The following is a 20,066-nucleotide window of genomic DNA, read 5'->3' as shown; positions in this document are numbered from 1 at the left end:
GTGAGTGGCATGAACTTGAATGCAATGTGAAGAGTATTTGTGCCAGAGAAATGGAATCACAAACATGTCATTAGTGCTGAGAAAAGGCTACACTGCGTGGTCTTTAAACGGGACATCAATTCGTTCCTGCAGAATGCTCAAGTGTGACGTCTGAGAAACAGGAGCGGAGAGGGAGGCTGGGAAAACTTTTGTAGCCATCATCACATCTGCTTTAAGGACTGAATATGGACCTGATTAGAGATGTCATATAGTTTTCAAACTGAAGCTGACAGTATAGCTGGCCACCACAAACTGACCCAGTTTTGGTGTATAGATCAGCTCCTTTTCTAACAGATCTGAAAATGTGATATAATCCATAGAATGGGAATAGGCAAACTGATGCCTTGAGATGTTCTGGGCTGCAGTTCCTGGACTCCCTGAGCAATCCCGGAATCTGCCCATTCTGGCTCAGGCTTGCAGCCAGCATGGCAGAGTGGTTGGAAAGCTGAACTGGGGATCTGGGAGATGCAGGCTGTACTCCCCACTTGGCCATGGAGGCAACTGGGTGAGTCTGGGCCAGTCATGGACTCTCAGCCCAACCTACTGCACAGAGTTGTTGATGTGAGGATAAGGAGAGTAGGAGGAGAATTATGTAAGATCCCTTGAGTTCCTTGGAAGGAAAAAGGCAGGATATAAATAGAATTAATAATAAATATGGAATAGATAATTAATTGTGGAGCTGAAGTCCAATACGGACTTCAGCCTGCCCTGCAAATCAAGTGCTGGACTTGGACGAAGGAGATTCAGGATCAAAACCCTACTCAAACCAGAGACTCTGACTGAAACCCTGGTGAGGTGCAATTCCTCAGCCTAATGTGCATTGCAGGGCCATGCTGAAGATAAAATTGGAGGGTTGCACTAAACAGGAACACAGTTGTTTTAAACTGAGCCAGGCCATTGCTCAGTAAAGCTCAGTATTGTTTCCAGGGGGTGAGCAACTTGTGGCTTTCCAGATACGTTGGCCTACAACTCCCATGAGCTCTAGCTGGCTCAGCTAACAAAGCTGCAGGCCAAAACATCTGGTGAACCATAAGTGGCCCACTCCTGATCTGCACTGCCTGCCAACAGCTCTTTCAGGTGGCTCAGAAGAGGCTTTCCTTGCCCTCTTTGAAGATGCCAGGATTGAACTTGCAGCCTTTTGCATAAAAAGCCTGCACTATTCTTATGTCCTTGGAGCATAGCCAGGCTAAAAATGCAGTACATAAAATACCACCAACCATCTGTTATCTTCACTCTAGAAATTCAACAAAGCTCTTGTTTTGATGCTACAAAGTACTACTACTAATTTCTTGATAAGTGATACAGTGGTACCTTGGCTCACGAACTTAATCCATTCCAGGACTCTGGTAGTGACCCAAACTGGTTGTGAGCCAGGTCAAATTTCCCCATAAGGTGGAATGTAAATAAGGTTCATCCGTTCTGTGACTGTTTTTTTTTTAATCACGATTGCAAGTGTGCTGGGGGGAGATGGGCGCGATTGCGGGCGTGCCGGCCGGTGGGGGGGGGGGATGGCCAGGATAGTGGCTGCGCTTGTGCAGGAAAGACGGGCACAATCACGGGCGCGCTCATGCAGGAAAGATGAGCTTGCTCTCGGCCATCTCCTCACCCCCTTGAGCACAACCACGATCGCGCCTGTCTTCCCTGCTTGAGTGCAACCGTGATCGTGGCCATCTCCCCACTCAGAGCGGGGGGTGGGTGGGAAGATGGCCGCGATGGCAGTTGTCACCCAATGTGGAGTTCACAACCTGAGTCAAAATTTTTATGAAATTTTTGTTCCCAATTTGGTCGTGAACTAAGGCGTTCGTGAGCTGAGGTACCACTGTATTCTCTTCCAATTTCTTAGTCTGAGAATTGTTTTTTTGCCCTAGCTGTCTGAAGAGATTGGAAAACTTGAAGACAAGGTCGAGTGTGCCAATAATGCTTTGAAGGCTGACTGGGATAGATGGAAGCAAAGCATGCATCTAGATATGAAGCTGGCATTTAGTGACATGGCAGAAAATAATATCCACTATTATGAACAGGTAAAACATGCCCTTTAAAAAAGTTGTGTCCAGTTGCTGTTTGCCTCTCTGCATTTTGCTTATAAAAGGGGTAATTGCTAGTATTTGGGGTAGACAAAAAATGTGTTGAGAAATGCTTTTGCATACAGGCATTTGAATTAACTACAGTGTACTCAAACAGCTTCTGAGTTCACTATCGACAGAGGGCAGTCTTGTTTTAGAAAGCATACGGTTTTCTTGCTTCAAGGGAGCTTCTCAGGTTGGCTGGGACTTAAGATAAATTGCCATCTGTTTTATTGTCTGCCCTGCTGTTGTTGCACTTTAGACAGCAACCCAGTATGTAGATAACAAGCTGATAAACTTTTCCCAGTACTTATATGCATGCCAGAGAAAGTTTCATCTACTAAACTTTTTATGTCAAGACTATGTTAAAGGTCTTGGGGAAGAAAAAGGAAAACTAATTGAAAGTCACAGATGTTTGACTTTCATAGAGCTATTTTGCTTCTGGCAAGTCAGTGGCTGTGTTTGCCCTAAAAGATCAGTCAGGATTCTGGAGAACCCTGGCGTATTGAGAATAGGTTGCTATAGCACGTAGCCTGTTTGTTCCTGGTTTGTCCTTCCCTACTAGTATGAAACCACTAACTAACCAGATAGTGAAACTTGGTGTGGTCTGTACTGGGGATCTTGGCTTATTGCTCCCACTATAAGGCAAAATCAAAAGCAGGATGTTGTTCTTGGTGTTCAAATTCTGGTTTGTTTTGGAGCAGAATGCTGGCTTGGAGCAGAATGCTGAGCTTTCAGTGGGCTTGTTGCAGGGAGAAGCAAAGTAGGAACAACTGGAACCATGGCTTAGTGACCTGTGCAAATGTAGCCAGTGTCAGAAGGAGCAAAAACCAAAAGTAGAAAAGATAATATTTTTCATATCAATGAATGTCTTTGGTAGTGGAGCTCTCTCTACTATGAAATCTAAGTAGTAATGACACTGTTCCACACAAAACATGGCTGTATTTAGTGATTGATAGGACTTCATGCAGTTGTTTTTCATTGATAAGTTTTCATACCTTACAATGCTTTTTTGCTAATGTGGGATTGTTTATACCTGACCTCTGCATTCTGAAAATGAGTTCATTCAGTGGATTGTAATTGGAAAGACAGAGCTCCTGATAATCAGGGCCACTAAGTTAGTCTTGAGAGGGGCATGAACAGATGGCTATTACAGATCAAGATCAAAACAATGCCTGACATGGGAAAGAGTTGCTGTTTCTTTATATTTCCTCATCTTCCTTTTGTCCTCATGTGACTTCTGAATTTTTCATCCATTCCATGCTCCAAAGCTGTTCATTGTGCTCTAAACATATTAAGACAGTTTGCAGACAGTCTTGAAGCACTGCTGCTTTTCTTTGTAGAAGAAAAAGTATTTGCAACCCAAACATAAGTGTTGGCTTCCTTTCATAGTTTTCTCTACCCAGTTGTCATTCAACACATCTAACCCAGCCTTTTCTGACCAGGTGGCTTCTAAATGTCTTGGACTACAACCCCTATCACCCCACATCATGGCCTTTGGTACACTGCTGTATTTTATGCTGGACCACACCTCTGTCATTGGCTGTGCTGGGAAATGTAGCTCAACACAACTGGAGCCAGCAGCTCTGGGACAGTGACTCGACTTCAGTCCCAGCATTCCTGTGTCAGCAGGAAATGAGCTATCAGTTTTCCACATGACAACCACTCGCCTGCTGTTAAACCAGGGGATTCATTGCCCCAGGAAGTGGTGATGGCTGCCAATCTGGATGGCTTTCAAAAGGGATTGGACAGCTTCATGAGGGAGGAGGCTATCAGTGGCTACTAGAATTATGGGCTCCTATAGCAGAGGTGGCTTGTCTGTGTGCAGCAGTGGCTGGGATGCTTGGGCAGGAGGAGGCCTTGCACCCATCCTGCTTGAGGGATCCTGTGGGCAGCTGGCTTGGCACCATGTGTACAGAGTGATGGACTAGATGGACCTTTGCTCTGATCCTGCATGGCTTTTCTTATTGTCTTATGCTCTTTTAGAGGATGGATCCTTTTGGAATATAGTTTGTTCTTGTTCTCCTGTTTTAAACAAGAACAATGTTCAAATTAGGTGAATTAATTACACTGATCATATTTTAGCATTTTGCAGCATTTCCCTTAAGTACTTCAAGCACTTCACATTAGAGATGCATTAATGTTTGCCCAGTTCACTCACACAAAGTCTAAGGCTTGTGAAGCCTTCCTCAGACCAAAGGCAGCACTTCATAAGCCCTGAAATTCATCTCAGACTTGCTTCAGATCCCATGCCTGGAGGGATTCCTGGCTTCTCCATCACCAGCTGCCCTTGGCAGGAGTCCCACAGAGTTGCCCTGTTAGCCAGGACAACAGGACAATGGAGACGAGAGAGACCCACCTCCTTTTCTGTTCTTGTGGGCTGGCACAGCTGCCAGGGAGAGGGCGCAATGAATGTTTGCAGGGGAGGATGGCACTGGCAAGTGGAGGAAATGAGAGTTTTGGATTGGTTCAGGAAACTTTTCTGTGGTTCCCAAGTTATTTTTTCCCAGGTGACATTGAAATGCTCCCAAATCATTCAAATATAGGTTATCACCACTGCCACCATGATCCTTCCCGTATTTAAGATGGGGAGCTCGGTGCAAAAGCAGAAGCTGAAAGAGTACATGGCTGTGCTAGGATCTGAATCACTGGTTTCCTGGTTCACAGTTCATTCTCAACTCCAGGATGGGGAAGCTGGTCCTATAGACATTACTGGACTTTGTCGTGATACTAGAACCTGGTCAGGGGTCCTCCCATGAAGCAGAACGTTGGGAGATTCAGGCCCAATAAGAGGAAGTACTTCTTCACCCAGTGCATATTGTAAGTGTGGACTTTGCTAGCACAAGGTGCAAAGGTGGCCACCGGTGTGGGTGACTTTAAAAGGGTAACCCCTTCATGGAGGAGGAGACCATCAGCGACTACTTGTGCCAGAAACAGTAGGTCTCTTATTAACACACCCTGGGGAACATGAGTTGACGGGTGCTATTGCCCTCATTACAAGTTGGGCTTTCCCACATACAGATGGTTGGCCACTATGTGAAAATCATGCTAGACTGATTATACTGTGGTCTAATTCAGCATAGCTCTTCCTATGTTGCTGCATTCTTATTGGAACCAAGAACATGCAAAATGGTTTAATTTATTCTGGCTGTTGAAACATCGGGTGCTGTTCGCATTCAGCACAAACCGACTAAGGGCCAAGGTGATTTTTGTGACTGCCTGAAGAATGACAGTTACAGGTAGGCTACCCGACTTTCTTCAGTGAAAAAAGGATCACAGACTATAAAGCCATACAGGTATTTCTAAAATATCATTTCTCCTTTGTTAAGCCTGAGCCAAAGACATGACCTTGGAGTTGTTCACATCCTTTCTTAGGTGCATTTTGCTGTGGATTTTTGCTGTCAATCTGTCGAGCTCCATTTAGCAAGCATGTAAGAGCAGGCCTTAATCCTCCTTAAACCAGATTAATACTGTCGCTGTGTGAAGTGTTTCTTCAGAGTGTACCTATGAATTGGTCTGGACTGAGCAGAATGTTTCAAAATGAGCCACCTGTAGCTTTTTGTCTTGCTACTGGTACCTAAGATTTCCTTCAGCTATACACCAGTGGAATTACATTCGGAGCACTCTTTTAATTAGGCCCTTAGAAATTCGTATGAGGAGCCCTAACAAAACAGAATGCTTCCTCAACCCATTGAACTGTGTGACAAAACCCCTACGCAATGTAATTAAGCACTCAACCATTTTACAATGCAGTCCCATGCAGGTTTGTTCATTTATTTCAATGCTTCTTCAGTCCCAGGTAAATGTGCTGATACATGCTTGGGCATTGGCATTCTCCACTTTGTCTGGATCCAGGTTTTGGCTTGCAGTTTAGGCCTCAGCTTCTGGTATCCTCCAAATGTTTTGGATCAACTCAGGACAATAGGGATGAAGGAAGGTCCCACTTCCCTTTCTGCCCTTGCAGGTTCCTGCAGTTGCCCTGGGAAGAGAAGTTTACAGAAATGTGCAAGGTAACCAGTTTTTCTTGGCTCAGGAAATGTGTGGCTCTACAATTATTCCCATTTCCCAGGGAATTTTGGAACATTCCTGGATCATTCTGAGGAATGACTGCTCAGTTGGTTTGCCCACCTCTATTTCAGAAACACATTATCTCACTAATTCTACAAGAGCCTTCTAATATAAGCTATTGCTAGTATTCATGTGCTTAGATCCACAGAAGTTGCAATTTCAGCAAAAACCAAAATGGTCTTCACTTCTTCATTTCTAAATGCATTTTTAGCATCTTTCCTGTTAAATCTGTCAGAAGTACCAACATAATACTGTTTTACTAGTGTATTAATTTATTCCTCCATGTAGCTAGTCTAGAAAGCTGTAAATCTAGATTCAAGTATATTATTATTTGAATTTTTAAAAATACTTTTTAAAATATTGTTAGAACTGTAGTATGATTGCAAGGACCTGGCTAGGCAGAGGTAGAATGAGAAAATCCACCAGTCGGCCATTACTTCATGTCTTTCAGATGATGTGACCTAAAGCTCCCAGGATTCTTGATAATTGGGCTGATGTTAATGACAATAGCCTGTATGAGCCTGTGTAGTTACTCTGTGAGACAGCACCTCCTGTCCTTGGAAAGTACTTTCAATAGCCTTTTGTTGCTCTTTTTAGTAGAAGGTCTGAATGAAGATTCATATACATTGCAGGAGGGGAGGAACCACTCAGCTTTGCAGGACCAAAGGAGGATGTATTCATGGAAGCTGTTATCTTCTTGCATGCTGAGTGCTGCCTTGATAGAGAACTGGGCTCTTTCCCACAGTGTAGCATAGTGCCTGCTGTTTTGCTATTTTTGGCGTTATTGGAAGTACTGAGTTCCTCTCCTTCTGCATGAATGAGCCCTTGTTTTCAAATAGTGCTCTGTCAAGGCATTCTTGTGTGATCCCGTTTGCATCTGAGGAAGCAGCTCAAGCTAATTCAACCCTTATCTGTGCAATCCTTTGGCTACATTCTTATCAGTGGAGGCATTGTTCTGAAAAGACAGAAATCATGTCTCTGTCCCTTTAGGTGCCTGCCCTGAAGCTCCTTAGCGATGCATGCTGGCTGTGCGCACACAGAAAATTTGTCCCTCACAGAGGTAATGTTGCCCCACTGACCCCGAGGAAAGGCAGGCAGGTGGGCATGGTTGGTTCATAGTGCAGTGCGGATTTGCTATATGTAAATAAGCTCCTCAGACAGGACATAAGAACATGGAAGAGGTGCAAACCCTAGCTACTCCTGGGTTCTGCTTCCATAGGAGCCAACTGGATGGGAAGTCCAGAAGCAGGAAGTGAGTACCTTCTTGCTGGTACCTCCAATGGTGGAGATAATATGTAGCCATGACAGTTAGCAGCACTGAGAAGTCCTTAACTGCTATGAATGTGCATAATCTCCTTTTACAGCCACCCCAGTCCAGTCCCTGCTGCATCTTGTGGTAGCAAATTGCAGCATTTAAAGGACATGCTCCATAAAGTGCTTCCTTTTACACCTTCAGTCTTATGTTTCTCCTTGCACATAGCAGGGTGCCCGACTTTCAAGGATCTTTTTTGCCTGTTGCAGCTTCCAGCAGTCTCTGGAAAGCTACTGAAAAGGAACAGATACCAAGTCTGGGTCTGGGAAAGTCAGTGCTGTGCATGCACTATGAACTGTGTCCCATGTGTCTGCTTTTGTCCCTTCCTCCTACTTAAAAAAACGGGGGGGGGGGATAATGAAGTCCGTAGTGGGAATTATAAAAACATGGACACTCAAATGCAGCCTGCTTTGCAATCAAAAAAAGAGTGTGCTGTTCACAAAGCAGCGGGTAACTGGCGTGATTGTGTTTGTATCACATGCCAGCAGTGATGAGTTTCCTGCTCTTCTCCATAGCACTCCACATCTATAATGTTTGATTCATCACTTCAGCGGATAGCTTCATTAGCAATCACATCTTGCTTGAAGGGGTGCAGTATGTCCTCAGGAAGTCGAGCAGTTTTCAGGCTGGGTGATATCAAGGGGCTTAAAAACACTTAACCGTCCAGACGGTCCATTTCCTTGGGAGAAGATGACGCTGGGCCAGTGTTCCTGCATGTGGGGAGAGAGGCACACAGCAGGCTCAGCCACTTGGGGAAACATAAGCTTAGAGGAAGATGCACCCAGTGGTGCTGCTGCAGTAGCAGAAAGCAGTCCTGTTCACAAAAGGCAGGCAGCCAAGCCTGTTGCCAGGGCCACTTGTCTGCTGCCTGCCTCGGTGTCATATCCCATGCTGTTCTGAGTTTCCCAGCCCTCAGAAGTGGCTTTCCAAGACTGCTGGAGGCTGCAGCAGGCAAAGAAGATCCATGAAAACTGAGCACCCTGCTTGTGCAAGGAGAAACGTTTTGTGCTTGTGCAAAGCTGGCTGCCTCCTTTATCGGACGAAAGCTGGGCATGTGAGCTAGGCATCCCCTCCCAAACGAGACAGACGCTTCAGCAATTACTGAAAGAGTCTTTATTCCGTACAGAAGTCAGTGTATTCACAGGCCTCGAAACACACACACGGGTGGAATGTTGACCTGCCCCCCTTCATCCAAAGCTTTGCTTATGGACCCTTCAGGGCCGGGCTCTGGAGGGAGGCACACTGTGGAAGCGGGCATGCCAGCACTCTTCCCTCTGAGCCCCTGAGTAGTCCAGCTGGCAGGTGCATCAACGGCCCCTTGTGTTCACATCTCCTGGGGTGTCAAGTTCTCCCGTGAACCCCTCCCCAGCCTGTTTCCCACTGGCTTTCTTCCCACAATCAGGAGGGGGAGGGCTCTGTGCTTGTCCTTGAATTACTTTGATCCAGAGCTGGCTCAGGCTGACTCTCAGGAGAGTTTGGGCCACTGGGGCCTCGCTAGTCTCAACAACTCCAATATCAGAGTGAAAACTCGGAGCTACCGCTGGGTCAGCTCTCCACTCCCCTCCTCCGAGTCTGAGCAGCCATTCCCACCAAAGCCCTCCGTCTCTCACGTGTGTCTGGGAATCTCGTCCGAGTGCACACGCATGACAGCTATTCAGCTACAGAGGAGAGCACATTCTCAGCAGTGGGAATCCCATTAATGCTCCCCATTTAGAGGCTAGTCTGGCACTTACCTTTTGGGTGCCAGGAACATTCCTTGCATGGGTTTTAAAATTGCTTTAGATTTGTTGAAAAGTAATTTCAGCCGAAATCCCAGCTCAGCATTTAAGGAATTTAGATATTCTGTTGTTCTTATTCTTATGTTCATGATGATGTTCATTTTGGTTCCAAACCACACCAAAAGCTTAAAAGACTGCTAGAAAGAAGTGCACAACCTCAGACCTTTGGAGATCCCAGTCTGACCCTCAAGGCTTCCCCAGAAGGCTGAGCCCTGTTCCCCAGACACTTCATTGTTTGGAGCTTTCTCAGCTTTTGTGCAGCTTTTCTTCATTCTAAAAGGTTGGATGGTCCTACAAGAACAGCTGCTGGTAGTAAGAGCTTTTATCTAAAATAGGTTGGTAGTATAGTGTTTTTGGCCGTGCTGTTTTGCCTCAGTCTTGTCCAGCTCTGAAATACGTCCCCCAAGAACTTCTCCAAAATGGAATTTGGAAATGATAGTGGTCCTGCATCCCTGGTCCATAAGCACCAAGATCAGCTAGAGGCCCCATGCAAATGTCTTCCCATGGGAGTAGTCAGCTTGGTGGACATGAGAGACAGGGCCTTTTCCATGCTGGCCCCATACTTCCTACCAAAGCACTATAGTATACGTTTATTGCCTACTTTTGCTTAGATTGGCCTGAAAGATACTTTTATTTTAGTTGGCTTTTAATTATGAGGGTGGGTTGAGTTTCTGTTGCTGTTTGTTGATTTTCATGGCTCTATGTAAGCATTATTTATTCTGGAAGTGGCTGGCCTGAGATCGCTTTGTTTCATTTTGTTATGTTAAATGTTGGTATTTGCTTTGCAACGGACACGAGTGGCGCAGTGCCTAAACCCCTGAGCCACTGGGCTTCTCAATCAGAGGGTTGGCAAGTCGAATTTGTGTCCCAGCTTCTACCAACCAAGCAGTCCAAAAGAATGCAGGTGCAATAGCTAAATGGGTGCCACTGCAGTGGGAGGGCAACAGCATTTCGCGCCTCTTCATGTTTAGTCTCCACGGAGACTGCGGAGTAACATTGGTTCCCTTGGCTAAGAAATGGAGATAAGCACCACTCACTAGAGACAGACACAACTGGATGTAATGTCATGGAGAAACCTTTACTTTTACCTTTCTGTGTTTTGCAATGGCTTTATTGTATTCATGTGCCCTCTTGTAATACTTTCACTTTGTCCAAGATAACTTAGAAATCAATTAAATAAAATCTGAATAACATGGCAGGAAGTATATTTTAAAAAATCATTGGATACAGCCCCATGAGTGCGTTATGTTTATAGCCCGTTGTTCACCAAAATCCCCATTTTTCCTCGCCATAGCCTTGCAGGGAAGGTTACACTGAGAGGAAGTTGCTGGCCCTGTGAGTTTGTGTTGCTGAGCAGAGATCAAATCGACGGTCCTTGACATTGAGGGCAAGCATGCCAAGCACAGCTCCACACAGAATGCCCTGAATCGGTGGTCACAATTCACAAGAGCCATGGACACATTATATGAAGAAAGGGAGGAATGGTACCTTAAGAGCTTGGAAATGTGATATGCTTACAACTTACAAATGGCCCAGAATTCAAAACTGGAACAGAACTGGTGCTGGTCAGATTTGTGGCACTTTTCTTTAAGAATTTCATGAAGTTTTCTCACATCTCTTTCATCTGAACATGCCTAGGGAAGCGAATCACATGCTCCCCTTCACTTGTCCGCTTGCCTCTTTCATCTGCTCTCTTGATTGCTGTATGATTGTCCTGTCCTAACATTGCAGACCTATAATAAAGTGAATTATAGGTTTTACTAGGTCTTCTGTAATATTATTTCAGTACTCTAACCGCAGGGAGGAAAGGTTTCCCTGGAACGCCACAATGTTCTTCTTGGGTGTTCTACCTGCAAGTTCCTGTCGACTTTCATAGCAACAGAGGAATCTGCCTAATATGAAGTCAGGCCGCTGGTTCATCGAGCTCTGTATTGTCTGCACTGCCTGACAGAGACTCTTTGGGAGTTTAGGAGGAGTTTTTCCAGCCCTACCTGGAGAAGCTGAGAAGTGAGATTGGGCCTATCACAAGCAAAAAATACGGACTGTACTGATGAACTAGTGATCCACCTATGTTATAATAAGAAGAAGGCAGTGCAAGGGTCTGGCACTGTTGTTGACCCTTGATGGTTAGTTGAACATGTAGTTGGGAGCTGAAACTTCCAGCCATTTGCGGAGCAATTTCCGCAATCAAATGCACTGTGCAAGAACAGTCATTTCCAAAACGAGCATTATATGCAGACATGAGCTAAATACAAAGTGGCATTGTTTAGAACATTGACGTTCATTTGGCTCATTTGTCACTGACAAAACAGGAATTTTAAAATTAAAATCACATTAAACGGCTCATCTTTGAAGGAACAGTACAGTGCAGCCTTTCGAAGCTAAAATCTAAAGCCTCCTTTGCTTACATAAGTTACTCAATTTTTAAAGCTTATCTGCATTTATGTAACCAAATGTGTGTTCCCAAATTTGAATGCTTCTGTAGCTTATTTTGTTGTCTGGGAACTGAGTGCTGCTTCAGCTGACAAGATATATAATTAACCACACGATACAAAAAAGTAGGTCTCTGTGCCGCAGGCTCTAGGCCTTTCTTCTCCAGAATGTCAGCTGCAGAAGTGACATTACTTTTGAGGGGAGCTGCTTGGAAATTGTCTTCCAGCCCTTAGCACAAAAAGGAAGGGGACTGATTCCAGATAAAAGGCCATTAACGCAAAATAATCAGCATGAGTAAAATGTTAAAAAGAGATTTTAAGTTACATGTGTAGGGTTGGATTTCTGCTTTAAATGCTTATTACTCTTTTGGGTTACAGGGAAAAGAGAGCAACCCAGCCATGTAATGGGGAGAGCACATCTAAAATTGCACTTTGTATCCAAGTATCATTGCAAGTTGCAACATACAAACTATACCATCAGTTTTAGGAAAGCAGTGGGGAGACATAGAAAGTATTTCAATATTGCAGGCAGCTGTGTGTACAGTTCATTAGTGACGATGATAATTATGTCATAATCCTGTCTGGAGCGTTTGCAACAACCATGAAGTATTTAAGAATGGGAAGTAATTTCTGATCCACTGCATTGAATATTAAATCTTCTATGTTGAGCTGAGATCAATAAAGCACTCTCTTGGCTTTTGGTATGTGAGAACACTGCAGTCTTCACTGCAGTTGTGGCAACCTTAGAATTCTCCAGTTCAGGGTTTCTCTTTACAGCAAGAGATAATGGAGACAGTAATCGGAGTGGGACAAAAAAACTGCATCTCTGTTTCTACTCCCACTTTTATCTACTCCATCTGGAGTAGATGGCAACCCAGTTTCTGTATTTAACCTCATTACTGTGGATTATTTTGTCCATAAGCTGTACTGTAAACACTCTGATGTTATTACAGTTAACAAGGTAAACAAGGATATATCATTATGTTAATTAAATGCAAAACAGAAAAGGCTGAATGTCGGGGTAAAACTGCCTCTCAGTCCTCAAACTAAACATGTAATCTTACACATGTCTACTGAAAAGCAAGTTCCGCTGAGTTCAAAAGGGCTTAGGCCCAAGTGGGTGTGCTGCCTGAGATTGGAACTATAAGCACAGGGGTAGGTAGTGAGCAACCCATGGGCCATGTGCTGCCACCCCCATGTGGCCCCTGAATCTCCCCTTGTTGCTCACCCTGGTATACACGTTCACCTGGGAATGTGTCCTATTGCACCCAAAGCACACTCATCCCTGAGGAGATGTGTGGGTCCACCCCTGGAGCCGGATGGATCCGGACGGATTCCTGAAGGCCCTGGGGGAGTTTCCGGCTGACAAGACTGGTGCTCCTGTCGAGGCTCTGGTCGAACTATGGAACGGGGAGATGACTAGGGCTGTTGACACGATCGCTCCTAAGCGTCCTCTCCCGCCAGGCAGAGCCCACTCTTCCCCTTGGTATACACCTGAATTGTGGGCGATGAAGCAGGCTGGGAGACAGCTAGAGCGTAGGTGGAGGAGATCACGAGATGAATCTGACTGAACACACTTAAGAGCCCATTATCGGGCCTATGCTGTGGCGGTGAGGGCGGTGAAAAAGAAATTCTTTTCCGTTTCCATTGCCTCCTCAAAATGTCATCCGGCAGAGCTTTTTTGAGTGGTACAAGGCCTGGTCCGCCCTCGAAGGCCCGCTTTGACGACTTTGCCAAGCATTTCAGGGAGAAAATTGCTCAGATTCGTCATGAGCTAGACTCTATTAGTAATTCAGAGGCTTCTGGGGAGATACCAATGTCGCCGTCTGGTCCAAAATTAATGGATGAATTTCAGTTATTGCGGCCTGATGATGTGGACAAGGTGCTTGGATGAGTACGTCCCACCACTTGCCTATTGGACCCTTGCCCATCTTGGTTAATAAACAACACCAAGCACGGGATTGGGATCTGGATCTTGGAAGTGGTTAACGCTTCTCTGAGGGAGGGTCAGGTACCTGCCCCTTTAAAGGAGGCAGTAGTCCGACCGGTCCTGAAGAAAGCATCACTGGATCCAGGGATGGCCACTAATTATAGACCAGTGGCCAACATCCCGTTTCTGGGCAAGGTGTTGGAGCGGGTGGTGGCGGGACAACTCCAAGCACTCTTGGATGAAACTGATTATCTGGACCCATTTCAGTCCGGCTTCAGACCCGGGTACGGTACTGAATCTGCCTTGGTCGCCCTGTACAATGACCTGTGCAGGGAGAAGGACAGGGGGAGTGCATCCCTGTTGGTTCTTCTGGATCTCTCAGCGGCTTTCGATACCATCGACCATGGTATCCTTCTGGATAGGCTAGCGGGATTGGGTGCCGGAGGCACTGCTTTGCAGTGGTTCCACTCCTATCTCAATGCCCGATTTCAGAAGGTGGTGCTGGGGGACTATGGCTCTGCACCATGGCAGCTATGCCATGGAGTACCGCAGGGGTCCATTTTGTCCCCTTTGCTGTTTAACGTCTACATGAAACCGCTGGGAGAGGTCATCAGGAGGTGTGGGCTGCGGAATCATCAGTATGCTGATGATACCCCGCTCAACCTCTCATTTTCCACCAATCCAGGTGAGGCAGTGGCTGTGCTGAACCGGTGCCTGGCCGAGGTAATGGGCTGGATGAGGGCCAATAAACTGAAGCTCAATCCAGACAACACGGAGGCCCTGTTGGTTGGTGGATCGGGCTTCGGAGAGGGTGAATTGAACCTAGTCCTGAATGGGGTTGCACTCCCTCTTAGGGACAAGGTTCGCAGCTTGGGAGTGCTCCTCGACCCAGAGCTTTCACTGGAAGCTCAGGTGACAGCTGTGGCGAGGAGCACTTTCTTTCAGCTTCAACTGATCCATCAGCTGCGCCCCTACCTGGAGAATGACTGCCTGGCGACAGTGACACACGCATTGGTGACTTCCCGACTTGACTTCTGTAACGCGCTCTATGTGGGGCTACCCTTGAAGATGGTCCAGATACTTCAGTTGGTTCAAAATAGAGCTGCCAGGCTGCTGATGGGGACTGGGCGTTATGTTCACATGACTCCAGTCCTCCATCAGCTTCACTGGCTTCCTGTTGAAGTCCAGGCCCAATTCAAGGTGTTGGTGATGACCTATAAGGCCCTAAACAGCTTGGGTCCTGGTTACCTGAAGGAGCGCTTACGTCCATATATGCCCACCTGCCCCTTGAGATCTGCAGGAGAGGCCCTTCTCCAGGAACCCTCCGTGAAGGAAATTAGGAGGGTGAGTACTCGGAGGAGGGCTTTCTCTGCGGTGGCGCCCACTCTATGGAATGCGCTCCCCAGAGAGGTCCGCCTGGCGCCGTCGTTGTTTGTTTTTCGGCGCCAGGCAAAGACCATTTTATTAAAATGTCATTTTAACTGTTAATAGTATTTATTTATTTTATTCTTTGGCCAGGATGACTTAATTTATACTGTTAAGTTATATTATTTTAACAAAGTTATTTATGTTTGTGAGCTGCCCTGAGGCTTCGGCAAATGGGGCGGCATAGAAATTCTCTAAATAAATAAAATTAATAAATGTGTACAGGAGTACAGTGGTGGCTGGAGGAGTTTTTCTTACAGTCCCTGGTCTGTGAATGAGTTCTGTTCCTGAGAAAACAAATTCATCTTTAGGTCATTTTTTATGTAAGTTGGATATCCACCTTTTCAAGGGTTAGAGGCACAGGACCTCCATGAAGGTGGAAAACTGGAAAAATCTCTATCTATCTTTCTATCTATCTATCTATCTATCTATCTATCTATCTATCTATCTATCTATTTATTTATTTAAACATTTTTATGCCGCCCCATTCGCCGAAGCCTCAGGGCAGCTTACAACAAATAAGTTAAATAACATTTTAAAATATATACATTAAAATAAATTACAAATATACAATATAAAATAAGCCGCCCTGGCCAGAAAAATTCAATAATATTAACATTTAAAATGCTGCTTGAATAAAAGGTCTTCGCCTGGCGCCGAAAAACAAATAACGGCGCCAGGCGGACCTCTCTGGGGAGTGCATTCCATAACTTAGGTGCCACCGCTGAGAAAGCCCTCCTCCAAGTAGCCACCCTCCTAATTTCTTTCACAGAGGGCTCCCGGAGAAGGGCCTCTCCCGCCGATCTCAGGGGGCGGCTGGGCATATATGGATGTAAGCGCTCCTTCAGGTAACTCTAGTTCCCCATTCCACACAAACTCACCAGCCCCTCCTCTTTGCACCAAGGAAATGTTGGCAGTATTTCCCTCTCCATTAGACCAAGAAGACCTGCTTTAGAGGCCTCCCTCTCTCCCCTTTTGCTTCCTTTCTATGGGGATGATAATTTCCTGCAGTAATTTTTTTAAATGAATAGGCTTTATGGTCATTCATTCATAAGTATGGGTTTTTGTAACTCAGACATTCATAACTAGAAGACTGCCTCTGTCTGTCGTCATCATCACCAGCTGGAAACTAGGCCCTCTTTGTGCGTTGTTCTTGTGCTGGGGTTCCTATTCAGCAAGCTTCCAGCAGCATCGTTCAAGTGATCCATCAAGGAACTTTCCTTGCCAGATTGTGGCTGGCAGGGCCAAGCATAGCTGGTAACATGGCCTGGATTTGCACAACACACTAAGACACTGAGGAGGCAGTGTAGTCGGTCATGTGAACCCCTCTTCCCTTGTTTAGGAAACCCTCTGCAGCTTGGAATGTTGTACAAATCTGGGAGACTCACAAAGTGAAGCCCAAAAATAGAAGAGTCCCCTTGGAAAGAACAGCAAAGAATAGCTCTCACTCTGGCCAAGGGATTCTGGATGCCCTGCACTGCCTCCTTCACAAGCCCCGTTCAGGGCTCAAGACCCAGGAGGTGTCCAGTAGAGGAAGGGCCTGTTTGGTTTTGCGTCCCCGGAGCAGACTTTTCCCACTGTGCCAACTCAACTAACAAAGTTCTCACTAGCAGGTCATTCTGCCTCTCCATGCTGGGTCTTGTGGGACAGAATTGCCCCCTCCACAACCCAGCTAGCAAGAACTTCAGGAATCAGGATGTGGAGTGGGGGGCAGCTGAGTGGCGGGAAGGCAGATCCAGGCAGCCTCCTGCCACCCAGCAGGGCAGCTCTGCCCTTCCACTGCTTCACTGGGCGTGCTCTTCGCAGCTCCCGCAAGCCCTTGCTAGTTGGGATAGAGGAGGTAAATTTGCCTGTTACACCACTCACCGCAAGCCAGTGCTGAGCAGCAAGTGCTCTGCCTCCGTTCTGAGCAAGCCAGGTGGCTTAAAGTACTACACAAATCCCCCACTGAGTGGCCTGACCTAAGAATAAATACTATTGGATTCAATGGGGATTGCCTCTTAAGAAAGCCTCCTAGGAAGGCCTGGGCAGTTACATATAGGCACCCTATAAATATGTGTATAAATAAATACGTAAGAAACATAAAGAGGGTTTGTACTGTATGCCTTCAGAAGGACCCTAAAGATTCATGCAGCCACCTTGAACCAGGACTGGATTTATCCCTGTGCATAATCTCCATTGCTGTTGCATTGCAACAAGCTAAGAAAAGATCTCGGGTGACCCAAGGCACGTGGCGCTCACTGCAGCATTTCTGTTCTGGCTTGATTTCACCCTGAGCAACTGTAGCTCTTGGCTTGCTTATTTATCATCTCCTTGCTAGAGCTGCTTTTACAAACCAATCCTGTCTGCTCAAAAGTGCACAAAAAGCTTCTGCTCAAAAGTAAGTCCTTTTGGCTTCAGTTGGGCAGACTCCCAGGTAAATAGGCATAGTTAAGCAGTTGCTACTTTCTGGTTTTTGCCTTTGGAAGTCTGCTTTCTGCGGAGGAAACAGACTGGAAGAATAAAATGATCTGCATATAACCAGAAAAGTAAAGTTGTTTAGCATGCACAGTCTCTCACTAACAGAAATCAAAAGGTGGTTTGACTTGGCATGGAAGAACTGTCACAACTTGGAGATCAATCAAACTCCCTTTTGGTGGTAATGCCTAGATTCTACAACTCCCTTCCAAGTGTGTCAGCTCCCCTTAAGGATTTTCCAGAATCTAGTTAAGACCTGCTTTAAGAGAGGCATCATTTTAACTTGCTGCTTTAATTGGCCTCCGGTTCTTTTTATATATTTTAGCTATTGGAGTTGCCATTGAGTTGTGTTCTGCTGCTCTTTTTGTGCGTTATATGCATTTTAATTGAAAAGATTGTTTTAACTGTGACATGACTGACTTGTTGCAAGCCACCTGGAACTCTTTAGAGACTGGGTGGGGTGTGAATGTTTTAAAACGATTACAAATAAATAGAAGTAAACTCTCAAAAAGCTGCCACAACTAATTGTAGCTCTGGAATATATATACTGGTATATAACAGCTGGCTGAGTTTGCAGTCACCTCTGTGGCATTCACACTACATCTATCCAAACATCTTAAAAACATCTTACCGTGTGTGGCCAGAAGTTTGATGCAGGGCTTTGTAGTTTTTCCACAGTTTTTGCACACTACTTTCTGCAAGGATGCACTGAAAACTCTGTTTGTGCTTCCATATTTCTTTGACCCTCAGCTCTGTGGAAGTTCAGAATGATCCTTGTAGTCCAAGACGGGAAGTTTCCTCTGACCGTGTCAGACCCTAGAAATCCTGTGGAAAGCCAAAGGTTCTCTATCCTCTAAATCTTTACCTGTAGACACAACTGATATAGGAGAACTGGCAAATCCTCATGCTTCAGGGGAGAAGGCAGGCTGGCTTCTCCATATCCTTTTTCTAAAATGCTTCCTTCTTCATAGCCATTATTAATCAACCCTTTCAAGCAGGTTGTTCATATGACTCAAAACTAATGGCCAACACAGACTTTTCAGCTGACAGATAGTTGCAATATGCAGCCCTGTAGAACTGAATGTTCTAACTCAAGATAAGACAGCAGCTTGCCAGTGTAAATTGAAGCACTCCTCGTCTTCCTGGTGGTTGTTAAATGGGCATAATTATTTGCTTTCATTAGAAATATCAGTGGGTTCTAGCATTTCACTGTGTTCACTGTGTTCACTACTTGATGACGTAGACAATGGGTCCTGTATAGGTTTACAGAATTTTAATTTTTTTCTGTTTTGTTTTCAGTGCCTTGCTACCTGGGAGTCCTTCTTGACATCTCAAACAACAAAAGACATTTGCTTGGAAGAAGAATCAGAAGATCAAACCTCCTCCTAATGGGGATCTGTTAATCTTCCTCTGAAATGTCGCTAGCCAAAGAAGTGCTGTGTATAGAAGATCACATCCTTTTATTCCATAGAACCATTATGTTTCAAAAATAGGTGGAAAGCAAACTTATTAAGTCTCAGGTATTCTACTGTCCTGGATGTATTTGAATAACGGTGTGTGCATGCATGTGTGCGTGCGCACACACACTCACACATGCATACACATACACACAAGGAGGTAGACCCAATTTGGATGTGACAGTAAACACTGGTTTAGCATTATAATGATGAGCCTGGGTGATAGGCTCATACACTCCCACCTCTTTCATCCTCCTATGTAGCCATCAGGAGGAGGTCAAAAGCATCCACTTCAATTGCAGATTAACCACAAACTGAATCCTAAATTGTGTGATCCCTATGTTAGGTTTAATCTTAACTATGGTTTGTTGAAACAAACTAGCTTTTTAGATGTTAGGTTGTTTCAACAAATCATGGTTGAGGTAAACCACAGTTTGCCAGGTTTGAAGAACATAGTGAGCTGAAATTAGTTTTTAAAAATCAGAAGTGGAAAGCTTCCAGATTTCTCATGCATACCAAAGGAAAGCAGAGGAGGAAGCACGTGCAAACCCAAAGGCTTGCCTATGCTTATTTTGATAGTGCTAAACTATAGCTTAGAGAGTGTCTGAACTCAGCCACAAACACAAAGAGAGGGATAAATCTGGTTCCCAACACTTTTTTGAATATATGTAGAATTTTTTTAAAAGTCTGTAATTTGGATATAAAATATTTTAAATATGTAAAATTAGTTCCATTTTAATAATAAAAGTTTAAGAGGAATTCTTTAAATCTCGCCTTTCTCTTTATGCTTATTGGTGCATTGATGATTTATAGCACCTTCTAAAAATTTTCAACAGAGAACTTTTCAAGTGAAATAATCCACTCTACATTCAGGAATGGGGTCAAGTTGCATCATTTCAATTCACTTTTTAAATTGTTGTTTAATTGTTTCTAATAACATTAACATTGTTATTAAAAACATATTAACAATAACGTTGAATATTTTTAATAGCAAGAACAATTTCAATGTTTCTGCTATGTCTTTAAAATAATTTTGTTTTCTGAATTTTTGTAAACTGGTGTGGCTTTTTCTAGAAAGGCAGTATTCTAATGGGAGGAGAAATTG

At 44.8% G+C, this 20,066-nt stretch overlaps 1 protein-coding gene across 1 annotated transcript in view; it reads left to right on the top strand.

Annotated features, from left to right (window-relative positions):
* The window catches only part of SNX7 (sorting nexin 7), a 50,121-nt gene extending 30,401 nt beyond the window's left edge, over window positions 1–19,720 (top strand). Inside the window, exons 8-9 of the mRNA XM_044432598.1 lie at window positions 1,908–2,060; window positions 18,804–19,720. Of these exons, the coding sequence (XP_044288533.1) occupies window positions 1,908–2,060; window positions 18,804–18,893 (243 nt within the window). The 3' untranslated portion in view covers window positions 18,894–19,720. The remainder of the gene's footprint in view (window positions 1–1,907; window positions 2,061–18,803) is intronic.
* Window positions 19,721–20,066: the final 346 nt, after the last annotated feature.

Source organism: Varanus komodoensis, unplaced genomic scaffold (genome assembly GCF_004798865.1).
Source record: "Varanus komodoensis strain SLA01 unplaced genomic scaffold, ASM479886v1 scaffold24, whole genome shotgun sequence".
Taxonomy (NCBI): Eukaryota; Metazoa; Chordata; class Lepidosauria; order Squamata; family Varanidae; genus Varanus; species Varanus komodoensis.
Note: the sequence above shows the minus strand (reverse complement) of the source record. Positions and strands in the feature narration are given on the sequence as shown.